Source organism: Oryctolagus cuniculus, chromosome 21 (genome assembly GCF_964237555.1).
Source record: "Oryctolagus cuniculus chromosome 21, mOryCun1.1, whole genome shotgun sequence".
Taxonomy (NCBI): Eukaryota; Metazoa; Chordata; class Mammalia; order Lagomorpha; family Leporidae; genus Oryctolagus; species Oryctolagus cuniculus.
Window position 1 is genome coordinate 7414422 of NC_091452.1, and position 21046 is coordinate 7435467.

General features: G+C 50.1%; 1 protein-coding gene across 11 annotated transcripts in view; it reads left to right on the plus strand.

Annotated features, from left to right (window-relative positions):
- KDM2B (lysine demethylase 2B) overlaps positions 1 to 21046 on the plus strand; it is a 160972-nt gene that overhangs the window by 38027 nt on the left and 101899 nt on the right. For all 11 annotated transcript variants that reach the window (XR_011385264.1, XM_017349528.3, XM_070066159.1 and 8 more), the window contains one exon: positions 985 to 1031. Coding sequence is in view for 10 of the 11 variants with exons in the window: in XM_017349528.3 (XP_017205017.1) it covers positions 985 to 1031 (47 nt within the window). In the remaining variant the exon portion in view is untranslated. The remainder of the gene's footprint in view (positions 1 to 984; positions 1032 to 21046) is intronic.

The following is a 21046-nucleotide window of genomic DNA, read 5'->3' on the forward strand; positions in this document are numbered from 1 at the left end:
CGAGCAGTGTTGACTTCCTCCCCCACCACCCTTACCCACCCCAGTTCCATGGAGTGACCTCTTCCCCCTACTCTCAGATCAGGAAACTGAGGCAGGGCCTTAGCTGTGAAAAGACCAGCTGGCCCCTAAGCTCAGCCACAGGCACCTGCAAACAGACTCCCACCATGTGGGACATTGACCCCTTTCTCTGGAGGCTATGTTTCTGGGGTGCCAGCGTCTCCCCTTTCTCTGCCTGCCCCCCCTCCCCCCCAGCCTGCTTCTCCATTCCATCTGGAGGACATTCTGGCTGGGATCTGTCAGAGCTCTGGCTGGCCCGAGAGAGATCCGGAAGGCAGGCTGGAAGAACAGGTTTCCGCCCCTTGGGCAAGGGATAGGGGCGGAGGCTTAGGGTGTCATCCCGGGGCTGCCTCTCTCTGCAGCATCTGCTGCCAGACTTGTTCACGAGTCTCATCCTTGAGGTGGAATCAAACCTTCAGCACCACTGTTAAAGACTGGTGAACGTCACCACAAGCAGTGTGGCCAGCATTAGCAGATCCCTGGAGCTGGTGTGATGTGTGTCTTGTTTCCCCTCTCTTCGAGGGGACTGCCCACTTCCATACAACTCCTGTGGGGAGAGTTTTGTAGAGGGTGAAAGAAATCAAAGAGGGCTTTCACCGACTCTAAAAGAAAGCAAGTGTTTGGCCCTTGGGTAAAACACCTCCGTCTTCCCTGGAAAAGGGTGGTGGACAGTGTAGATGCCCATCCTCTGTTTAGGGTCGGGTTTGGTTTGCTGATTGGGCAGAAGGGGCTCTGTGGTTCTGGGGTGACCTTCCCTTCAAGCACTAACTGGCCTACTGCTCTCCCTTGGGGGTATTTCATTTAGGGTTCCCAAACTGAAGGCAAGGATCCCCTCTTGGAAAAAAAACTGGCTCTGCCCTGGGCCCAGGGTGTGTCTCCATGTTTCTGGCTTCTCACCACTTGCCTGTGCTCCTCTTTTTTTTTCAGGATGCCTGACCCCGATTTCACAGTCCGGGATGTGAAACTCCTGGTGGGTAAGTTACTGGCTCTGTGCGCGGCTCTGGGATGCTGAGGTAGAGAGGAGGAGAAGGGAAGGGGAAAGTGGCCTTTGCCACCTGCCCATTTAGATTTTTACTGCCTCGGAGAAGAAAGTCCCCGAGGGAGGTGTGAGCTGCAACTGCCTCACTCCGGAGAACAGGTCGGGCTGCAGGGTCACGAGGTGCAGGATCAGAGGGCGCTTACCGGTAACAGCTTTATGAGTCTGACTTGGACCCTAGCCTGCAGCTTGAGCGTCAGCAACGCAATCTCAGATCTCTCCTTCGCATTTGTTTGTGGGTTGCTGGGTAAACAGTGGGTGCTTTGTGACCCCTCAGAAACTTTCAGGCTTTCGAAGGGAAGGGTTGTTCCTGTTGCTTCCTCAGGGTTCTGGACAGGCCCAGGGTGGGGCTGGCCACTGGGTGCTGAGCAAATGACTGTTAACTCCCTGAGCACCTGCGGAGTGTGCTGGTGACCCAGTGCTCCCGACTCTTGGACAGGTAGCAGGTGGCTTCCCGGACCTTATTGGAAGTTGTTTAATAATCCTATTTCCAGAAGAATATTTTTTGCCTTTAGAGCAGGCCCGTTCAGAGCTGTGAACATGATGGACAAGGTTCCTGCCCTCTTGGTTGGCACATCATCAGCAATAAAGAAGGAAACTGTTATTTATTCTTTAAAATATATTTATTTATTTGAAAGGCAGAGTTACAGAGAGGCAGAGGCAGCGGGGGAGAGAGAGAGAGAGACTTCTTCCATTTGCTGGTTCACTTCCCAAATGGCAACAACGGCTGGAGCTGGGCCAATCCAAAGCCAGGAGCCAGGAGTTCTTCCAGGTTTCCCACACAGGTGCAGGGGCCCAAGGACTTGGGCCATAGCAGAGAGCTGGAGGGAAGTAGAGCAGCTGTGCCTCAAACTGGCACCCCTGTGGGATGTCAGCCCTACAGGGGCGGCTTTACCTGCTATGCCACTGCGCCGGCTCTGGAAATTGTTTATTAAAAAAATTTTTTTGTTTTGAAAGAGAGGTGGAGATAGACAGAGGTTTTGCATTTCTGGTTCACTCCCCAGAATGCCCGCAACAGCCAGAGCTAGTAATCTGGAACTCCATCCAAGTTTTCCATGTGGGTGGCAAAAACCTGAGTATTTGAGCCATCAACTGCTGGCTCCCAGGGTACACATTAACAGGAAGCTAGAATCAGAAGCACAGGAACTAGGACTCAAACCTGATACTCCAGTATGAGATGTGGGTATTCCAAGTGGCATTTTAACTGCTATGCCAAACACCTGCCCCAAAGGAAACATTTTATTTTTTATTTATTTGAAAGGCAGAGTTATAGAGACAGAAGGAGATAGATAGAGGGAAGTTTTCTATCCACTGGTTCACTCCCCAAAAGGGCACAACAGGATGGTCTGGACCAGGCTGAAGTCAGGAGCCTGGACCCTCTTCTGGGTCTCCCACATGGGCGCAGGGGCCCAAATACTTCTGTTGCTTTCCCAGGCGCATTAGCAGGGAGCTGGATCATAAATGGAGCAGCAAGGTTTCAAACCTGCACCCATGTGGGATGCTAGCATTGCAGGCAGAGACTTAACCTGCTACTCCACAACGCCAGCCTCAGGAAGCAGTTTTTTGTTTTTTTGAAGAAACCTGCAAAATTGCTAGCTTCTTTCTTTCTTTTCTTTTCTTTTCTTTTTTTTAAAGATGTATTTGTTTGAGAGACAGAGTTATAGACCAGAGAGAGGGAGAGATAGAGAGAGAGGTGTTTCCTCTGCTGGTTTACTCCCCAAATGGCTGGAGCTGGGCCGATCTGAAGCCAGGAACCAGGAGCTTCTTCTGGGTATCCCATGTGGGTGCAGGGACCCAAGCCCTTGGGCCATCTTCTGCTTTCCCAGGCCCTAGCAGAGAGCTGGATTGGAAGTGGAGCAGCCAAGATATGAACTGACATCCATATGGGATGCCAGCGCTGCAGCTGGAGGCTTAGCCTATTACACCACAGCATTGGTCCCATGGAAACAGTTTTAAGAGGTGTCTTGTCCAGGGATATGGAGAAATAGAGTAGGATGGAGTGGAGTGGGGCTGTTCTTTAGACTCTGTGGTCAAAGAAAGCCTCTGTAGTGTAAAGGGAAGGCATTTGGTCTTGATTCATGAGAATTGGCTGTGGGAAAGAATATTCTAGAACATCTCTAGCTGAGAGATGAGCAAGCAAGAGTCTAGGAGGTAGGGAAACACTTGGTGTATGAGGACCTGAGAGAGAGATGGGGAAAGTGTTAGGAGGGTGGCAGATGCCACCTGGTCTGGCCATTAGGGCCTTGTGGGCCCTGGAGGGGGCTTGGGTTTGACTTGCAATGTGATAGGAAGCCATTGGGGAGTTTTAAAGTGAGGTGAGGGGATAACTATGTGATTTCACCATTTCTTGGAGTGAGGGTTTTAAAAACATTTAAAAATTGAGGTAAAATTCACATACCATGAAGCCCAACATATCACCATTTTTAAGTATGCAATATACTGGTTTCAGTATATTTACAATATTATACAACCATCACCACTATTTCTGTCACCCCAAAAATCCCAGCTCCACCTCTCTCCATTCCCTGGTGACCTCTCCCTTGCTTTACGCCTCAGGATTTGGCTATTCTGGACTTTTCATGCAAGTGGAGTTGTACACTTTGTGGGCCTCTGTCTCTGGCTGTTTCACTCAGCATAATATTTTCAGGATTCATCCACCTTGAGCATGGATCAGCACCTCATTTCTTTTTCAGGGCTGAATAATATTCTATTGGAGGGATAGACCACATTCTGTTTATCTGTCCATCAGTTGATGGGCATTTTGGTTTCTGCTTTTTGGCCATTGTGAATATTCATGTAAAAGTTTTTATATGAACATACGTTTTCATTTTGCTTGGCTGTCCACAGTGCTTGAGAATGGCTGAGTCATAGGGTGTCTTAGTCTGTTTTCTGTTGCTATAATTGAATACTTGAGACTGGGTGATTTGTAAAGAAAGGGATTTATTCTGGCTCATGGTTCTGGAGGCTGGGGATCCACAAGCGTGGCGCCAGCATCTGCTTGTCTTCTGGTGAGGGCCTTGTGCTGCTTCACCTGATGGCGGCAAGCAGATGGGCAGGCAGGTGTGGACGTAAAACACAAGGGAGGCCTCCATTTGTAGCAAGCTGGTATAGTGGTAACCAACCCAGTCCCATGATAAATTAACGCGTTTCCGAGAGGTCCACCTCCATGACCCAAAAGCTCCCCATTAGGCCCTACCTTCCAACACGGCGACATTGAGAAATGTGGGTTCCAGCTCTTGAGCTTTTGAGGGATGCTTTCAAACCCTGGCGTATGGTAAGTGCATTTCACTTCCCGCAGCACTGCCTGCCTGTTAGCAAAAGCAGCTGTGCCATTCTATACCCCAATCAGCAGTGTGTGAAGGTTCAGGTTTTTCTACAACCTTGCCGACACTTGTTACTGTCTTTTTTTTTTTTTTTTTTTTTACAGGCAGAATTAGACAGTGAGAGAGAGAGAGACAGAGAGAAAGGTCTTCCTTTGCCGTTGGTTCACCCTCCAAATGGCTGCTACGGCCAGCGTGCTGCGCTGATCTGAGGCCAGGAGCCAGGTGCCTCCTCCTGGTCTCCCATGGGGTGCAGGGCCCAAGCACTTGGGCCATCCTCCACTGCCTTCCCAGGCCACAACAGAGAACTGGCCTGGAAGAGGGGCAACCGGGACAGAACCGGCACCCCGACCGGGACTAGAACCCAGGGTGCCAGTGCCGCAGGCGGAGGATTAGCCAAGTGAGCTGCGGCACCGACCAACTGTCTTTTTTAAAAAGCAGATTGATTTGTTTCTTTGAAAGGTAGAGTGACAGAGGGAGAGAAATAGAACCAGAGAAAGATCTTCCATCTGCTGGTTCACAACCCAAACGCCCTCAGCAGCCAGGGACTGGCCAGGCGGAGGCCAGGAACCAGGGACTCCATCCAGGTCCCCCACAAAGGTGACAGGAACCTAAGTACTTGGGCCATCATTTACTACTTCTCGGGTGCGTTAGCAGGGAGCTGGATCAGAAGCAGAGCAGCTGGAACTCAAACCTGCACTCCAATATGGGATGTGGGTGCCTAATGTAGTGGCTTAACCGTTATGCCACAGGGCCCACCCCAACAAATGGAGGTTTTATAAAAGCTGATTCTGAGGTCCCTGTGGCAAGTGCAGGCAGCTGGCCAGTGGGGATGTCAGATAATCCAACCAGAGTAATTAACCCAAACATGAGTGAACAGACATTCAGAAGGGGGAATAGGAACACTTAGGAGGAGCTGAGGACAAGTGGATGACATCAGTTAACAGGAGAGGGCTTATTTGGGAGGTAGATGTTTTATCTTATTTATTTATTTATTTATTTATTTGAAAGGCAGAGTTAAAGAGAAGCAGAGGCAGATAGAGAAAGAGAGATCTTCAATCTGCTGATTCACTCCCCAAATGACCACAATGGCCAGAGCTGGGCTGTTCTGAAGCCAGGAGCCAGGAGCTTCTTCTGGGTCTCCCATGTGGATGCAGGAGCCCAAGGACTTGGGCCATCTTCTACTGCTTTCCCAGGCCATAGCAGGAAGCTAGATTGGAAGTGGAGCAGCCAGGACTCAAACTAGTGCTGGCACTACAGGTGGAGGCCCTTCCCACTATACCACAGCGCTGGTCCCAGGAGGTGTGTGTGTATATATATATATATATATATATATATATATATATATAAAGATTTTATTCGTTTATTTGAGAGATAGAGTTACAGTCAAAGAGAGGGAGAGATGGAGAGAAATGTCTTCCATCAGCTGGTTCACTCCCTAAATGGCTGCAACAGCCTGAGTTGTGCCAATCCGGAGCCAGAAGACAGGAGCGTCATCTGGTATCCCATGTGGGTGCCATTGTCTAAGCACTTAGGCCATCTTCCACTACTTTCCCAGGCCATAACAGAGAGCTGAATTGGAAGAGGAACAGCCAAGGCTAGAACCAGTGCCCATGTGGGATGCTGGTGCCACAGATGGAGGCTTAGCCCACTATGCCACAGTGCCGGCTCCCAGGAGTTAGGTTAAAAAAAATTAATTAGGGGCTGGAGCTGTGGCGCTGCAGGTTAAAACCCGGGCCTGAAGCGATGGCATCCCATATGGGCGCCTGTTCTAGTCCCAGCTGCTCCTCTTCCAATCCAGCTCTCTGCTGTAGCCTGAGAAAGCAGTGGAAGATGGCCCAAGACACGCAGAGAGAGATGACCCCCATCCACCGATTCAGGCTCCAAGTGCCTGCAACAACTGGGACTGGGCAAGGCCAAACAAGTAGGCAAACTAGTAGGGCTTGTTTGCTGGAGGTCAAGCCCCAGGAGGCAGTGGGCAATGGCCACCCTTGTCTCCTACATGGATGGCAAGGACCCAAATACTTGGCCATTGCCTGCTGCCTCCTGGGGCTTGACCTCCAGCACTAGGACATCAGATGTGCGTGTCCCAAGTGGTGTAGTGATGTCTTAACCATTAGGCCAAGTGCCTACTTTTTTTTTTTTTTTTTAAGAGGTTTATTTATTGATTTTAAAGGCAAAATTCCAGAGAAAAAGAGAGGTTCCTTCTTCTGGTTCATTACTCAGATGGCTATAATGGCTGGGCCTGGCCAGGCTACAGCTAGAAACTCTATGTGGGTTTCCCACATGGGTGACAGAGGCCCAGGCACTCTTGCCACCTTCTGCTACTTTCCCAGGCACATTAGCAGGGAGCTAATGTCTTGGAAGTGAAGCAGCCTGAACTCGAACTGGTACTCATCTGGGATGCCAGCACTGCAGGTGGTGGCAGCTTAACCTGCTGTGCCACAGTGTCAGCCCCAAATGGCCACTCATAAATTTTGTTTTTAAAGCCAGATTCTAGAACACTGAAGGCAGTGAATATTGGAGGGAGAAGGCCACAAACTGTTCCACCAAGGGGACCGATGGGACAGTGTTCCCTTCTAGTCAGTTTTCACTGGCAGCATGGCTTGGTGTCTCAAACTCAGCCTGCTCTTTGCTGTTAGACCATCTTGGTTTGACGCCTGAGTCTGCAACTTAACTGAGTGTTCTGGGATACTTCATCTGTCTAGCTCTCGGTTTGCTCATCTGCAAAATGGAGCCAACGAGAGAACCTGCCTCTGAGAAGGGGTTTCCAGATGCCTCTCATCTTGGGATAGGATCATGTGCTGTTAAACTGTCAGGGGATGAAAACATCCTAAGTAAAAAATGCATTGCAGGGCTGGCATTGTGGCATAGTGAGTAAAGCCGCTGCCTGCAGCGCCGGCATCCCGTGGAGGTGCCAGTTTGTGTCTGGCTGATCCGCTTTGGTTCTAACTCCCTGTTGATGGACGTGGAAAGGCAGTGGAAGATGGTTCAAGCGCTTGGGCCCCTGCTACCCATGTGGGAGATCCAGATGGAGCTCCCAACTGCTGGCTTCAGCCTGGCGCAGCCCTGGCTTTTGTGGACATCTGGGGAGTGAATGAGCAGACAGAAGTTCTCTCTCTCTCTCTGTCTCTCTCTTTAACTCTGCTTTTCACATGAATAGATACATCTTTTTTTTTTTTTTTTTTTGACAGGCAGAGTGGACAGTGAGAGAGAGAGACAGAGAGAGAAAGGTCTTCCTTTGCCGTTGGTTCACCCTCCAATGGCCGCCGCTGCAGCCGGCGCACCGCGCTGATCCTGGCAGGAGCCAGGAGCCAGGTGCTTTTCCTGGTCTCCCATGGGGTGCAGGGCCCAAGCACCTGGGCCATCCTCCACTGCACTCCCTGGCCATAGCAGAGAGCTGGCCTGGAAGAGGGGCAACCGGGACAGAATCCGGCGCCCCAACCGGGACTAGAACCCGGTGTGCCGGCGCCGCAAGGTGGAGGATTAGCCTATTGAGCCACGGCGCCGGCTTGAATAGATACATCTTTAAAAAAAAAAAAAAACTGCACTCAGTACACCTGCTTCCCACACATCCCAGTTCACAGCACCGCACACTGTGCAGTCCGTGTTTTACCCTTGTGACCATGGGGCTGGCTGGGAGTGGCTGTGCAGAATCACGAGAGGATCGGACTGCATAGCATTAGCCCGGGGATCATTACAAATAAGGGTTCCACTGAAGTAAGCCTTTTTCTGTGGCTTTTGCACCATCAGAAGCAAATAAACAAACAAAAAATCCATCAAGTCACAGTAAGTCTTTGTATAAGAAAATACATTAATGAGTGAGTGCTTAGCGTTATGTTAGATGAGGAGTGTTCAGGGAATAGCTCCCACTATTATTTGTAGTGACAGCAGGGCGTGGATCTGCTGAGATTCCCTTCACGAGCCGGGATGAGAGCTAGGCTGTCAGGTCGCAGTGTCAGTACCTGCAGCTTTCCTGCGCGATGTTACCTGCCTGGCCCTAGAGGAGATGCCAAGCCTTTTGCAGTTTTCTGAGCCCTGCTGTGTCCAGGCTGCCTGTCCTTCCCTTAGCTTAATGTCCTTCCCTTAGCCTAACCTTCTCATTGTGGACGCAGAGGACCCAATTAGACAGTCACAACGTCTTTGCTGGCTCTGGAATAGTCCAGGCCAGCAAAGAAAGCAGGAGCGATGGAGCCGGCCCTCTCGCTCAACATTTCTGCGATGACCAAGTTCAGTAGTGGATAGGAAGGTGGTTTGTGAAGGTATGGTGGGCTGTGGGCCTGCAGTTAGCCTGGCGTATTATTATGCCCATTGTAGTAACTGATCCTACACACACACACACACACACACACAGAGCTTCCGGAGAGCAGTGACAGGCACATTTGTCATCAGTGACAGAAGTGACAAATGTAGCCCAAGCTGACCTAAGCAAAACAGCATTCACTGGCCTACATAGTGAGTGCAGGGTGTCACCTCCAGGCTCGTCCCGATCCACATGCTGCACATCGTCTCAGGAGGCTGACGCTGTTTTCTGCTCTCGCTTCCCTCTCTGCTTTCTGGTTCTGCTTCACTCTTGAGCAGGTGTCTCTCCCTGTAGGAAAGAGAGGAGCCAACCATTCCAGTCTTGCATCCCACCAGCCAGTCTTTCCTCCCCAGCCCTCAGCTGTTCCAGCCAGTGTGCCTGGGTTGACTCTCATTGGCTTAGCACAACCCCACCTGGGGCTGGTGGCCAGGGTCAGCTGCAGCAGAACCATGTGGACTGAGGGTGGGGGAGCAGTCATTCTCCAGGGTTGCTTGGTGACAGAAACATGCTCCTAACACAAAAGGGGAGTTCTGCTTTTTCGGGGAGGCTGGACCCGCAGACTCGTTTATTTCAGTTAGTACAACAGCTTATACACCAGTGCTGTGTTATAGCGGGTAAAGCCACTGCCTATGGTGCTGGCATCCCATATGGGCGCAATTTCGAGTCCCGGCTGCTCCACTTCCCATCTAGCTCTCTGCTATGGCCTGGGAAAGCAGTGGAAGATGGCCCAAGTCCTTGGGACCCTGCACCTGCATGGGAAACCCAGAAGAAGCTCCAGGCTCCTGGCTCTGGATTGGCCCAGCTGTGGCCCTTGCAGCCATTTGGGGGAGTGAACCGGAAGAAGGAAGATCTCTCTGTCTCTTGTCTCTCCTTCCCTCTTTCTCTCTGTAACTCAGCCTTTCAAATAAATAAACCTTTAAAAAAAAAAAAAAGGAAAAAAGAACAAATTTGCTGGATCATAGGTTACACCTCTGTGTCCCCTTGTCTTTGATACTTGGTCTGGTTCCAGCTACTCCGCGTCTCCATCAGTAGGTGATGTTCATACCTCCGATTATAGCTGTGCTGCTGCGCTGGCAGGAGTAGTATCTCATTGTGGTTTTGGTTTGCATGTCTCTAAGGACTAATGAAAGTGAGCTCCCTTTCATATGTCTAATGGCTTTTTGGCTGTCGTCTCTTGTAAAATGCCTGAGTGAGTCTTTTCTCCGTGGTTGTCTCTTGTTGCTCATAAGGTGTGTTAGTTGGCCGGGGCTGCTTGGGGCTTCAGCACATCTGGCTGGGCTATTCCGTCACTCTCACAGTTCTGGAGGCTACAAGCCTGAGATCCAGGGGTCAGCAGGGTTGGTTTCTTCAAAGACTCCTCTCGTTGCCTTGTAAATGGCCATCTTCTCCGGTATGTCTGTGTCCCGACCTCTTCTTTTTTAAAAATTTTTTCTAAAATATTTATTTATTTATTTAAAAGGTGGGGTTATAGAGAGAGAAAGAGAAGGATACACACACACACACACACACACACACAGAGAGGAGAGAGGGAGATCTTTCATCTTCCATTCATTCACTTCCCAGATGGCCACAACAGCTAGCGCTGGGCCAGGCTGAAGCCAGAAGCCTGGAACTACATCTTGGTCTTGTACATGGGTGGCAGTGGCCCAAGCACGTGGGCCATCTTCAGCTACTTTCCTAGGCGCATTAGCAGGGGGCTGGATGGGAAGTAGAGCAGCTGGGACGCAAACCAGTGCAAACCAGTGCTCATAAGGGATGCAGCAACTTAATCCACTGTGTCACAACACTTGTTCCTTCAATTTCTTCTTCTTTTTTTTTTTTTTAAATTTTATTATTTATTTGAAAGGCAGAGTTAGAGAGAGGCAGAGAGTGAGACAGAGAGGTCTTCTATCTGTTGGTTCACTCCTCAACTGGCCACAACTGCCGGAGCTGCACTGATCTGAAGCCAGGAACCAGGAGCTTCTTCCAGGTCTCCCATGTGGGTGCAGGGGCTCAAGGACTTGGGCCATCTTCCACTGCTTTCCCAGGCCATAGCAGATTGCTGGATTGGAAGTGGAGCAGCTGGGTCTTGAACCGGCTCCCATATGGGATGCCAACCCTGCAGGCAGCAGCTTTACCCAGTACGCCATGGTGCTGGCTCCCTACTCTTATTCTTAACACAGACTATTTAGCTATGCTTGGTACATTAGTTTCTTTTTGTGTCAAGAAATTTTTGCCTACTCTGAAGCCGTGACACTGTTCATATGTTTTTCTCAAAGAACTTTCTTGTTTGAGCTCCCACTGAGCTCTGTGGTTCATCTGGAGCTGGTTTTGGGTTTGCTGGCAGACAAGGGTCAAGATCCTTTTCCGTCCTCTAGTGTGAGCACCCAGGTGACCTGGCGCCATTACTGTGAAAAGTGCCCCCAGCACTGAGGTGTTGTCTGGTCACCAGTCTGGTGACTGCTATGTTTGGGTCTGGGTGCTCTAATCTGTTCCATTGGTCACTCCATGAGCCTGGAGCCAGTGCTACCTGTCTTCAGTAACTTTATTAAAAATTTTTTAAAAAAGATTTATTTATTCATTTATTGGAAAGTCAGAGTTGAGAGAGAGAAAGAGAGAAAGAGATTCCATCTGCTGGCTCACTCCCCAGATGGCTGCAGCGGCTGGGGCTGGGCCAGGTAGAAGCCAGAAGGAACCAGGAGCTTCTTCCAGGCTTCCCACATGGGTAGCAGGGCCTCCGCTGCTTTTCCTAGGCCATTAAGTGGAACAGTCGGGACACGAAGATTGCCCATACAAGATGCCAGCATTGCAGGCGGCGGCGGCTTAACTCGCTAAGCTACAACACCCTCTTCATTTACTATTAAGTAAAAAAGAAGCTGAGAAAGCCCCAGCCTTTTTTTTTTTTTTTTTTTTTTTTTTTTAGATTTATTCATTTGAAAGGCAGAGTTACAGAGAGGCAGAGGTCGAGAGAGAAAGAGGTCGAGAGAGAGGTCCTCCATTCGCTGGTTCACTTCCCAAATGGCCACAGTGGCTGAGGCTGGGCTGATCCGAAGTCAGGAGCCAGGCGCTTCCTCCAGGTCTCCCAAGTAGGTGCAGGGGCTCAAGGACTTGGGCCATCTTCTACTGCTTCCCCAAGCCGTAGCAGAGAGCAGGATTGGAAGTGGAGCAGCCAGGTCTTGAACCGGCGCCCATATGGGATGCCGGCACTTCAGGCTAGGGCATTAACCTGCTGCGCCACAGCGCTGGCCCAGGACTTGAACCATTTTCTATTGTTTTCCTAGGCCATAGTGGAGAGCCAGATTGGAAGTGTAGCTGCGCCACCGTGCCAGACCCTAGTTCCTCTGCTTTGTTCTTTTTTTGAGATTGCCTTCACTTGTCACCCTTGGCATTTTCGTATGAATTTTAGAATCAGCTTGTCTTGTTTTTAAAATCCTGCTGGGATTTTGATTGGAATCATGTTGATTCTGGGATTGATTGGGGAATTGACATTTTTATCATATGAAGTTTTCCTTAAGTGAACATTTACTCATAGATTTCATTGTAGAAGACTTGGACATCTATGTAGATTTCTTCATAGATGTTTGATATTTTTGATTGCTATTTTAAGTTAATGATCCTGTTATTTACTAACAACATCAATTTTAATCTTTATGCCTGTTTAAATTTAAAAAAAAATTTTTTTTTGACAGGCAGAGTTAGGCAGTGAGAGAGAGAGGCAGAGAGAAAGGTCTTCCTTCCGTTGGTTCACCCCCCAAAATGGCTGCTACGGCCGGCGCGCTGTGCTTATCCGAAGCCAGGAGCCAGGTGCTTCCTCCTGGTCTCCCATGCAGGTGCAGGGCCCAAGCACTTGGGCCATCCTCCACTGCCTTCCCGGGCCACAGAAGAGAGCTGGACTGGAAGAGGAGCAACCTGGAAAGAACCGGCGCCCCAACTGGGACTAGAACCCTGGGGTGCCAGTGCTGTAGGCAGAGGATTAGCCTAGTGAGCCGCGGCGCCGGCCCCAGGCACTCTTGATAAGGGGTGTAGGCATCTCACTTAGCAATAATTTTTTTTATATGATTTATTTATTTATTTGAAAGAATGATGAGAGAGAGACAGACAGACAGACAGAGACAGAGAGAGCGTGCTTCCATTTACCAGTTCACTCTCCAAATGGCTTCAATATCTGGGGCTGGGCCAGGCTGAAGCCAGGAGCCAGGAACGCCATCTGGGTCTCCCGTGTGTGGCAGGAATCCAAGCATGAGAGCCATTATCCAATGCTTTCCAGGCACATGAGCAGGAAACTGGGTCAGAAGTGGAGTTGCTGGGACTGAACCAGCACTCTGATATTGGATGTAGGTGTCCCAAGTGTTGACTTAACCCACTGTGCAGAACGTCTGCCCCCACAGTACACTTTTAAAAGCTCTTTCATTTCCTCTTTTTGATATGCACAAGACTCTTAGAGGAAGAGTATTGTTTTTCTCCTCCAACTTTTTATTTTGAAAAATTCAAGCATGCAGAAAAATTGCAAGAGTAGTGCAATGGGGGCTGGTGTTGTGGCACACCTAGTTAAGCTGCCATTTGGGATGCCGGCATCCCATATCCGAGTGCCACTTTGAGTCCGGGCTGCTGCGCTTTCAGTCCAGCTCCTTACTAATGAGCTTGGGAAAGCAGCAGAAGGTGGCCTAAATACTTGGGCCCCTGCCACCAACATGGGAACCCCAGAAGGAGTTCTGGGCTCCTGGCTTCAGCCTGGCCCAGCTCTGGCTATTGCAGCCATTTGGGGAGTGAACCAGTGGATGGAAAATCTGTCTCTGTTTCTCTGTTTCTCTCTGTAATTTTGACTTTCAAATAAAATAAATAAATAAATACATAGATTTATTTATTGGACCAGTGTTGTGGCATAGCAAGTTAAGCTACCACCTGCAGTATTGGCATGCCATATGGGCACCAGTTGAGTCCTGGCTGCTCCACTTCTGATCCAAGTCCCTACTAATGCACCTGGAAAAGCAGCAGATGATGGCCAAAGTGCTTGGGCCCCTGCACCCACATGGGAGGTCAGGAAGAAGCTCCTGGCTCCTGGCTTTGATCTGGCCCAGCCCTTGCTGTTGCAGCCATTTGGGGAGTGAGCCAGTAGATGGAAGACTTCCCTGTCTCTTTCTCTCCCTTTCAAATAAATAAAATAAATGTTTTTCTAAAGGTTTATTTATTTATTTTTTAAAATATTTATTTATTTATTTGAAAGTCAGAGTTACACAGAAAGAGAAGGAAAGGCAGAGAGAGAGAGGTCTTCCATCCATTAGTTTACTCCCCAATTGGCCGCAGTGGCCAGGAGGTGGGCTGATCCAAAGCCAGGAGCCAGGATCAGAAAGCCGTGTCTCCCACATGGGTGCAGGGGCCCAAGGATTTGGGCCATCTTCCACTGCCTTCCCAGGCCATAGCAGAGAGCTGGATCAGAAGTGGAGCAGCCGGGACTTGAACCAACACCCATATGGGATACCAGCACTGCAGGCAGCGGTTTTACCACAGCGCCGGCCCCTATTTACTAATATGAAAGGCAGAGAGAGATTCTCCATCTACTGCTTCACTTTTCCAAATGACTACAGCAACCAGGGATGGGTTAGGCTCAAGCCAGGAGCCAGGAATTCTATCCAGTTCTCCACATGGGTGGCAGGATCTCGGATTTTTAACCTATCATTTGTCGCTTCCCAGGGTATACATCAGCAGGAATCTGGATGGGATGTGGAGTAACCAGGACTCAAATCCAGCACTGTAGTATGGGATGCTGACGTTGATACTGGGGACTTAACCCATTGTGCTCCACGGCTGGTGCCTTGACTTGTTTTTCTGCACACATATACCCCCTGCACACTTTGCTGAGCCATCTGAGTGTTATTTGCAGATACCTTGACCTGTCATCCTCAAATACTTGGGCAGCTCTATCCTAAGAACATGGGCACTGGGACCAGTGTTGTGGTATAGCTGGTAACGCCACTGCCTACAATGCCAGGAACCTATATGGACAAGGGTTCATGTCCCGGCTGCTCCACCTCAGCAGACCCTGGCCCTCCCCTGAGCCCTCCAGGGTCTCTGTTCTGGACACATCATTTAAGAAAACAGATATTTTTATATCTAGGAGTTAGGAGTTGGGTAAGGAGACTGGGGAGGAGAGAATTGCAGTTGCTTATGAAGATGCTTTTATTTATTTATTTTTTAAAAGATTTTTATTTATTTATTTGTGAGGTAGAGTTGCAGACAGTGAGAGAGACAGAGAGAAAGGTTTTCCTTCCATTGGTTCACTCCCCAAATGGCCGCAATGGCTGGAGCTGCGCCAATCCGAAGCCAGGAGCCAGGTGCTTCTTCCTGGTCTCCCATATGGGTGCAGGGGCCCAATGACTTGGGCCATCTTCTACTGTTTTCCCAGGCCACATCAGAGAGTTGGATTGGAAGAGGAGCAGCTGGGACTAGAACTGGCGCCCATATGGGATGCCGGCGCTGCAGGCGGAGGATTAACCTACCGCGCCATGGCACAGGCCCCGAAGATGCTTTTAACCATCTGATAGGAGGCATCTGTAGTGTGCTGGTCCTCCCTCACTGTCTGTCCGGGCTGATGCCTTCTTTGGGTTTCTCTCTAATGAGAGTATCCAAGCCAATGGATGCTTTCTTTGATGCCTTTTTGTGAAATGTCTTTGTGGCGAATTAATTCACACATTCATTTCATCCTGTTGAGATAGTAACCACGTATCTGAATTTTGCCACATGACTTAACTGTCTCAATAATGTTATGACTTAGGGGTTTTACCCATTTCTCCTGGTGGGGTACTGTGGGGTAGGGGGAGCAAACCACAGAGCAGATGGGCAGCTACCCTGGACTAGCTCTGGGTGTTTTCCAGAACCCATGCTTTTGCTCTGCGACTTTCCACTTTTCATTCCCGTCTCATGGGCTCGCGGGGTGCCTTCGTTGTGTCTGGCTGGCTCTGTGTGAGGTGGTGGAGTTAGACTCAGAAGACAGGCTGTGCCCTCGGTGGGCTGTGTTTAGGGGACCGACTAAGTGCTCACTTCTTGGAAATTGAAGGTGGCTGTTACGGTTTGAACAAAATTTGGCTCCCAGGTCCTGCAGACCTTTAAATCCTGAAGTCGTAACTTAATGGTATTAAAGAGGGAAGAGGTTTGATCCAATTATGGTGTCTAAAAGTGGGCTCTGGGCAGTGATTGGATTAGACGAGGTTGCTAGGGTGGAGTCCCCATGGACAGGTCACAGTGGCTTCAGTAGGGAAACCATGTAGACAGGGAGGAGTGAGTCTTCCCTGTCCCCCCACTTCCTGGCTCTCCATGTGACCCTCCACCTGCACGAGCTGAGCCGTCCACAGCCTGCAGCAGACACCAGAGCAGTGGGGTGCTCTTCGATTGTGAACCTCCAAACTGCGAGGCAAAATGAACACCCCTTCATCAACAGCTTCTCCCAGGGATTCACTCAAGTGCCGAGAAGCTGACTCATGTCATGTCTGACTTGTCCCCAAATCCTTTCTTTTTTACATTAATTTATTTGAGAGCGGAGGGACAGAGACAGAGAGAATGATAAACAGATTTTCCATCCGTTGGTTCACTCCCCAAGTGCTAACAACCAGGGCTGGGCCAGACTGAAGCTAGAAACCCAGTTAAAGTCTCCTGCGTGGGTGGCAGGGACCCAACTATTTGCCTCCCCGCCAGGGTCTGCCTTAGCAGGACGCTGGAATGGGGAGCGGAATCAGGACGCAAATCAGGACGCTCTGATGTGAGTGAGTTCCAAGTGTCCCAAACAGCACCTGGACCGCTGCACCAAACGCCCATCGCATGTCCTGAGACTTTTCAACCGTGGTTTAGACTTTAACTCTAATCATCAGACTTTTTCAATTTTCAACTTGGGAAGCGTTCTTAGAATTCTTTTTTGTTTTGTTTTTCAGCTGTTGGCTTTTTTTTTTTTTTAAATATTATTTTATTTATTGGAAAGGCAGAGTTACTGAGAGAGAGGGAGTTACAGAGAGAGAGAGATCTTACATCCACTGGTTTACTTCCCAAATGGCCACAACTACCAGGGTCGGACCAGGCCAAAGCCAGGAGCCAGGAGGTTTATCTGGGTCTCCCACAAGTGTGCAGGGTTCCCAGGCACTTTAGCAGGGAGCTGGATTGGAAGTAGAGCAGCTGGGATTCAAATTGGTGCCCATATGGAATGCTGTCCATCACAGGCAGCAGCTTAATCTGCTACGCCAAAATGCTGGCCCCGATTTTTAGAATTCTCCTAGTTCTGTTTTCCTAGCTGAGGCCTGGAGAGAAATGACCAGGTCATACCTGGCACATCCGATTCAGATGTGGGATTAGGTGTCAGTGATTAGGGAAAGACGTTGCTTCCAACACAACCGCAGAGGGAAAGCAGCTAGGGGGTGGGTGTGGTTGTGCTTGGCTTTGGCTCCATTGAATTTCGGCCCCAGACAGGGCTGGACAGGCAGGTCGGGGAGGTGTCCGGCTGGCAGGGGAGATAGAAATGTAAGAAGGGGAAGGGGTAGGAAATCAGGAGAGCAGATCAGGATCCCCAAGGGAGGGAGGTTTTAGTTACCCTTCTCAGGTGTGTTTTCTCTTCGCCCACTTCGCTATTGTTCTGTTTTCCTTTGCCTGGAAAGCTAGTGCCATGAAATCCGAATCTCCACTGAGCTAGGGGCCAGCGGGGGAGGAGGGGGAGCTACCCGCTCTCCCGCCCACTGTTTTTCCTAATAGGAATCACTCTCCTGTGAGGGTAACTCCTTAAAATAGAAATACAGATGCTGCTCGACTCAGCCTTGGGCTCTGCCTGATAAACCCATCGTAAGCGGAGAATATCCAAAGTTGGAAATGTACAGAATCCCCCCCAGCCTCGCAAGCATCCCGGCTCAGCAGCACGGCCCAGGGCACCGTGCCGAGGTCTCCCCTAAGGATCACGGGGCTCACCAGGGGCTGCTCACTGCCGCTGCACAACATGGCAGGAGAGGATCCGACCTTGTAGCGCCAGCCTGGGAAAAGATCCAATTTCAGAATTCGAAGTATGATTTTTTCTACCTAATGTGTTTGACCATTGCAGCGTCATGAAGTTGAACAATTGTCAGTTGAAGCGTGGTAAATCAGGGGTCATCTCTAATGGCACCCCCACTGTTTACTGAGGTCTGTTATTTTTTTCTAACCCACAGAAAACTGTTGATCACTGCGCCCCTTTTACAGATGCCAGAACTGAGGCTCAGAGTTCCCTGTGCCTGGTCAAATGGCCAGTGTGTGGCTGAGCTGAGATTTGTGCCACATCTGTCCTATCTCAGTGCCTGTTCCTTTACCTTCTGCATGGTGCTACGGCTGACTTAGCATCTTATGATCCCAAGGTCTTGGCTTGGGGAATCTTTCCTGCTTTTCTTGCTTGATTGGCATCAGCCCAAGTTAGTCTGGATTTGTTTCTTCTTCTTTTTTAATTAATTATATAATAAATTATTTTTTTTTAATTTGAAAGAGACAGATTTTCCATCTTCTGCTTTACTTCCAAATGCCCAGAAAAACCAGGGTAAGGCCAGGCTCATGCCTGGAGGCCAGAACTCAGTCCAGGACTCCCACGTGGGTGGCAGAGACCCAGCCACGTGAGCCAGTGCCTTTGCAGCCATGCTCTTGATCACAATGAGGAAACTGAGGCCCAGACCTGGGGAGAGAGGTTGTTCCCTGTCGCACAGTGGCTCTCAGCCTCGAGCCCTCGTCTCCCACCTCCTTGCGCCTTCAGTTTGGGACAGCATCTTCAAGAGGACACCTGCCTTGAAGTTTACAGAGTACTTTCAGCCATCATGGTGGGTTAGTAGGGCTGGTCCTAGCATCCGCACTTGACAGGAAACCAAGGCCAGAGAGGATCAGGGACTGGCTGAAATAGTGGATCGGAGCACAGTGTGCACCATGGCCACTGCCCTGTCTCTTGAAGTGGATGAGACTGTCCCAAGGAGCAGAATAAAAAGTAGCAGTCCAGAAGCCTGAGGATGATAGGGAACATTCCAGATGTGGAGCAGCTCTATACACTTCTGAAGAGCGGGGCTCAGGGAGTTTGGGGTCAGGCCCGTGTGTGCTTCCTATTAGCCTTCGAGGAGATGTTGAGCAGCCTCCTTCCGGCTCCAGCTTCCTGCTCCTGGAGCTAACCGATGGAGCCTGCAAAGGAAGGGCCACAGGGCCTTGGATTAATTTCTGAAGCTGGAATCTGGGGGTGTGTGAGATGGAGTGGGGAGGGGGAAGAGGGAAGGAGGAGGCAGCTGGCCACTTAGGACCTCCAGGCACTGCTCCAAGGTGCAGAATTTCTCCTGTAACCCACAGACTTCAGAACCCGAGAGTTCCAGCAGTGTTGATCCCTGGGGTCCCTAAGGGCAGCGTGGGTCTGCGCCAGCTGCTCCAGGGTGGCTGCTCCCAACTTGGCACTAATCTGTCCCTTCTGTCGCTTTGAGACACTTGCCTCTTCCCAACGCTGAGCCGCTTGCTCAGAGACCAGCCCTACAGCCTGCTCCCCTTTGACAGTGGCAGACCAGGCAGGAACCTGAGAAGACGGAACACTCATTTCATCTCAAGCTCAGCGCAAGAGGGGCGAAGCTCTCCCGATTTTCATTGACGGGCAATGAGCTGAGTATTCAGGAACTGAATCAGAGTCGGTGTAAGTGACCTAACCCAGTGGGTTTCAAAGGGAAACCCCTGGAATCTCGGTCTGAATTCTGAGCTCCCTCTGCCCCCTGCTTCAGCCTGAGCTGTTTGTTTTTATTTGTGGATTTGGCTCTTGTCAAAGCTTCTGTTTGAAGAAAGAAGAAAAACAGCACATAAGTTGACTTCGCCCTGTCTTTACATGCAGCTGAAGGCGAGAGAAGGGTCACTCGGGGCTGGCAGGACCAGACCACTGTGCAGTGCTCTTGGTCCTGCCTGGGTCCCCTGGAGGCACCCGTGGTTCATTTTATTGCCTTCTTGTGGACCACTGATGATGGGGAGAAGTCAAGCACCTGTGACTCCAGCCTGGTTGTTCATAGGAGAATGGAGAGTCCAGATTGGTTAGAATCTGGGTGCTGGAGCCGGCACTGTGGTGTAATGGGGAAAGCTGCCACCTGTGACCCTGGTACCCCATGTGGGCACTGATTCGAGTCCCACTTTCTCTACTTCTGATCCAGCTCCCTGCTGCTGTGCCTGGGAAAGCAGCACAGGATGGCCCAATAGCTTAGGCCGTTGCACCCTCATGGGAAATTCTGATGAAGCTCCTGACTTTGGCTTAGCCCAGCTCCAGCTGCTGTGGCCTTTTGAGGGGAGTGAACCAGCAAATGGAAGATATCTCTGTCTCCCCATCTCTCTCTCGGTAATTCTGCCTTTCAAATAGATAAAATACATCTTTTTAGAAAATAAATAAAATCTGGGTTCCTTACTGGGAGGTAGGAGGTGGTGGCTCAAGTACCTGGGCCCCTGCTACTCACGGGGAAGCTGTGGTGGAGTTCCTGGCCTCAGCGTGGCCTAACCTGGCTGTTTCTGGCATTTGAGGAGTCTGTCTCTGTGTGTCGCTTTGCCTTTCAAATAAGTAAAATAAATACAAACATAAAATCTGGTCTCCTGAGAAGTCCACAGACAGGAGAGGCCTCCTTTTCCTTCCTCACTGACAGGGCCACCCGCTTGCTCCTTAACTCATCTTCAGAATCTTATTTTTATTTTTTATTTTTTTAAGAAATGTATTTGCCGGTGCCGTGGCTCAACAGGCTAATCCTCTGCCTAGCGGAGCCGGCACACCGGGTTCTAGTCCCAGTCGGGGCGCCGGATTCTTTCCCGGTTGCCCCTCTTCCAGGCCAGTTCTCTGCTGTGGCCAGGGAGTGCAGTGGAGGATGGCCCAAGTGCTTGGGCCCTGCACCCCATGGGAGACCAGGAGAAGCACCTGGCTCCTGCCATCGGATCAGCGCGGTGCGCCGGCTGCAGCGCGCCAGCCGTGGCGGCCATTGGAGGGTGAACCAACGGCAAAAGGAAGACCTTTCTCTCTGTCTCTCTCTCTCACTGTCCACTCTGCCTGTCAAAAAAAAAAAAAAAAAGAAAAAAAGGAAAGAAAAGAAAGAAATGTATTTATTTATTTGAAAGAGTTACACAGAGAAGGTTCTTCTACTGCTTTCCCAGGCCATAGCAGAGAGCTGGACGGGAAGTGGAGCAGCTGGGGCTTGAATTGGCACCCATATAGGATGCCTACACTGCAGGCAGCAGCTTTACCCGCTATGCCACAGCACCGGCCCCTTATATTTCTTTCCACAGCACCAGATCTGCTTGGTGGCTGGTGGCTCAGTGGGTGACAGACCCTCCGTGTACTAGCTGTGTTAGGCTTTTAACAGTAATTGGGGC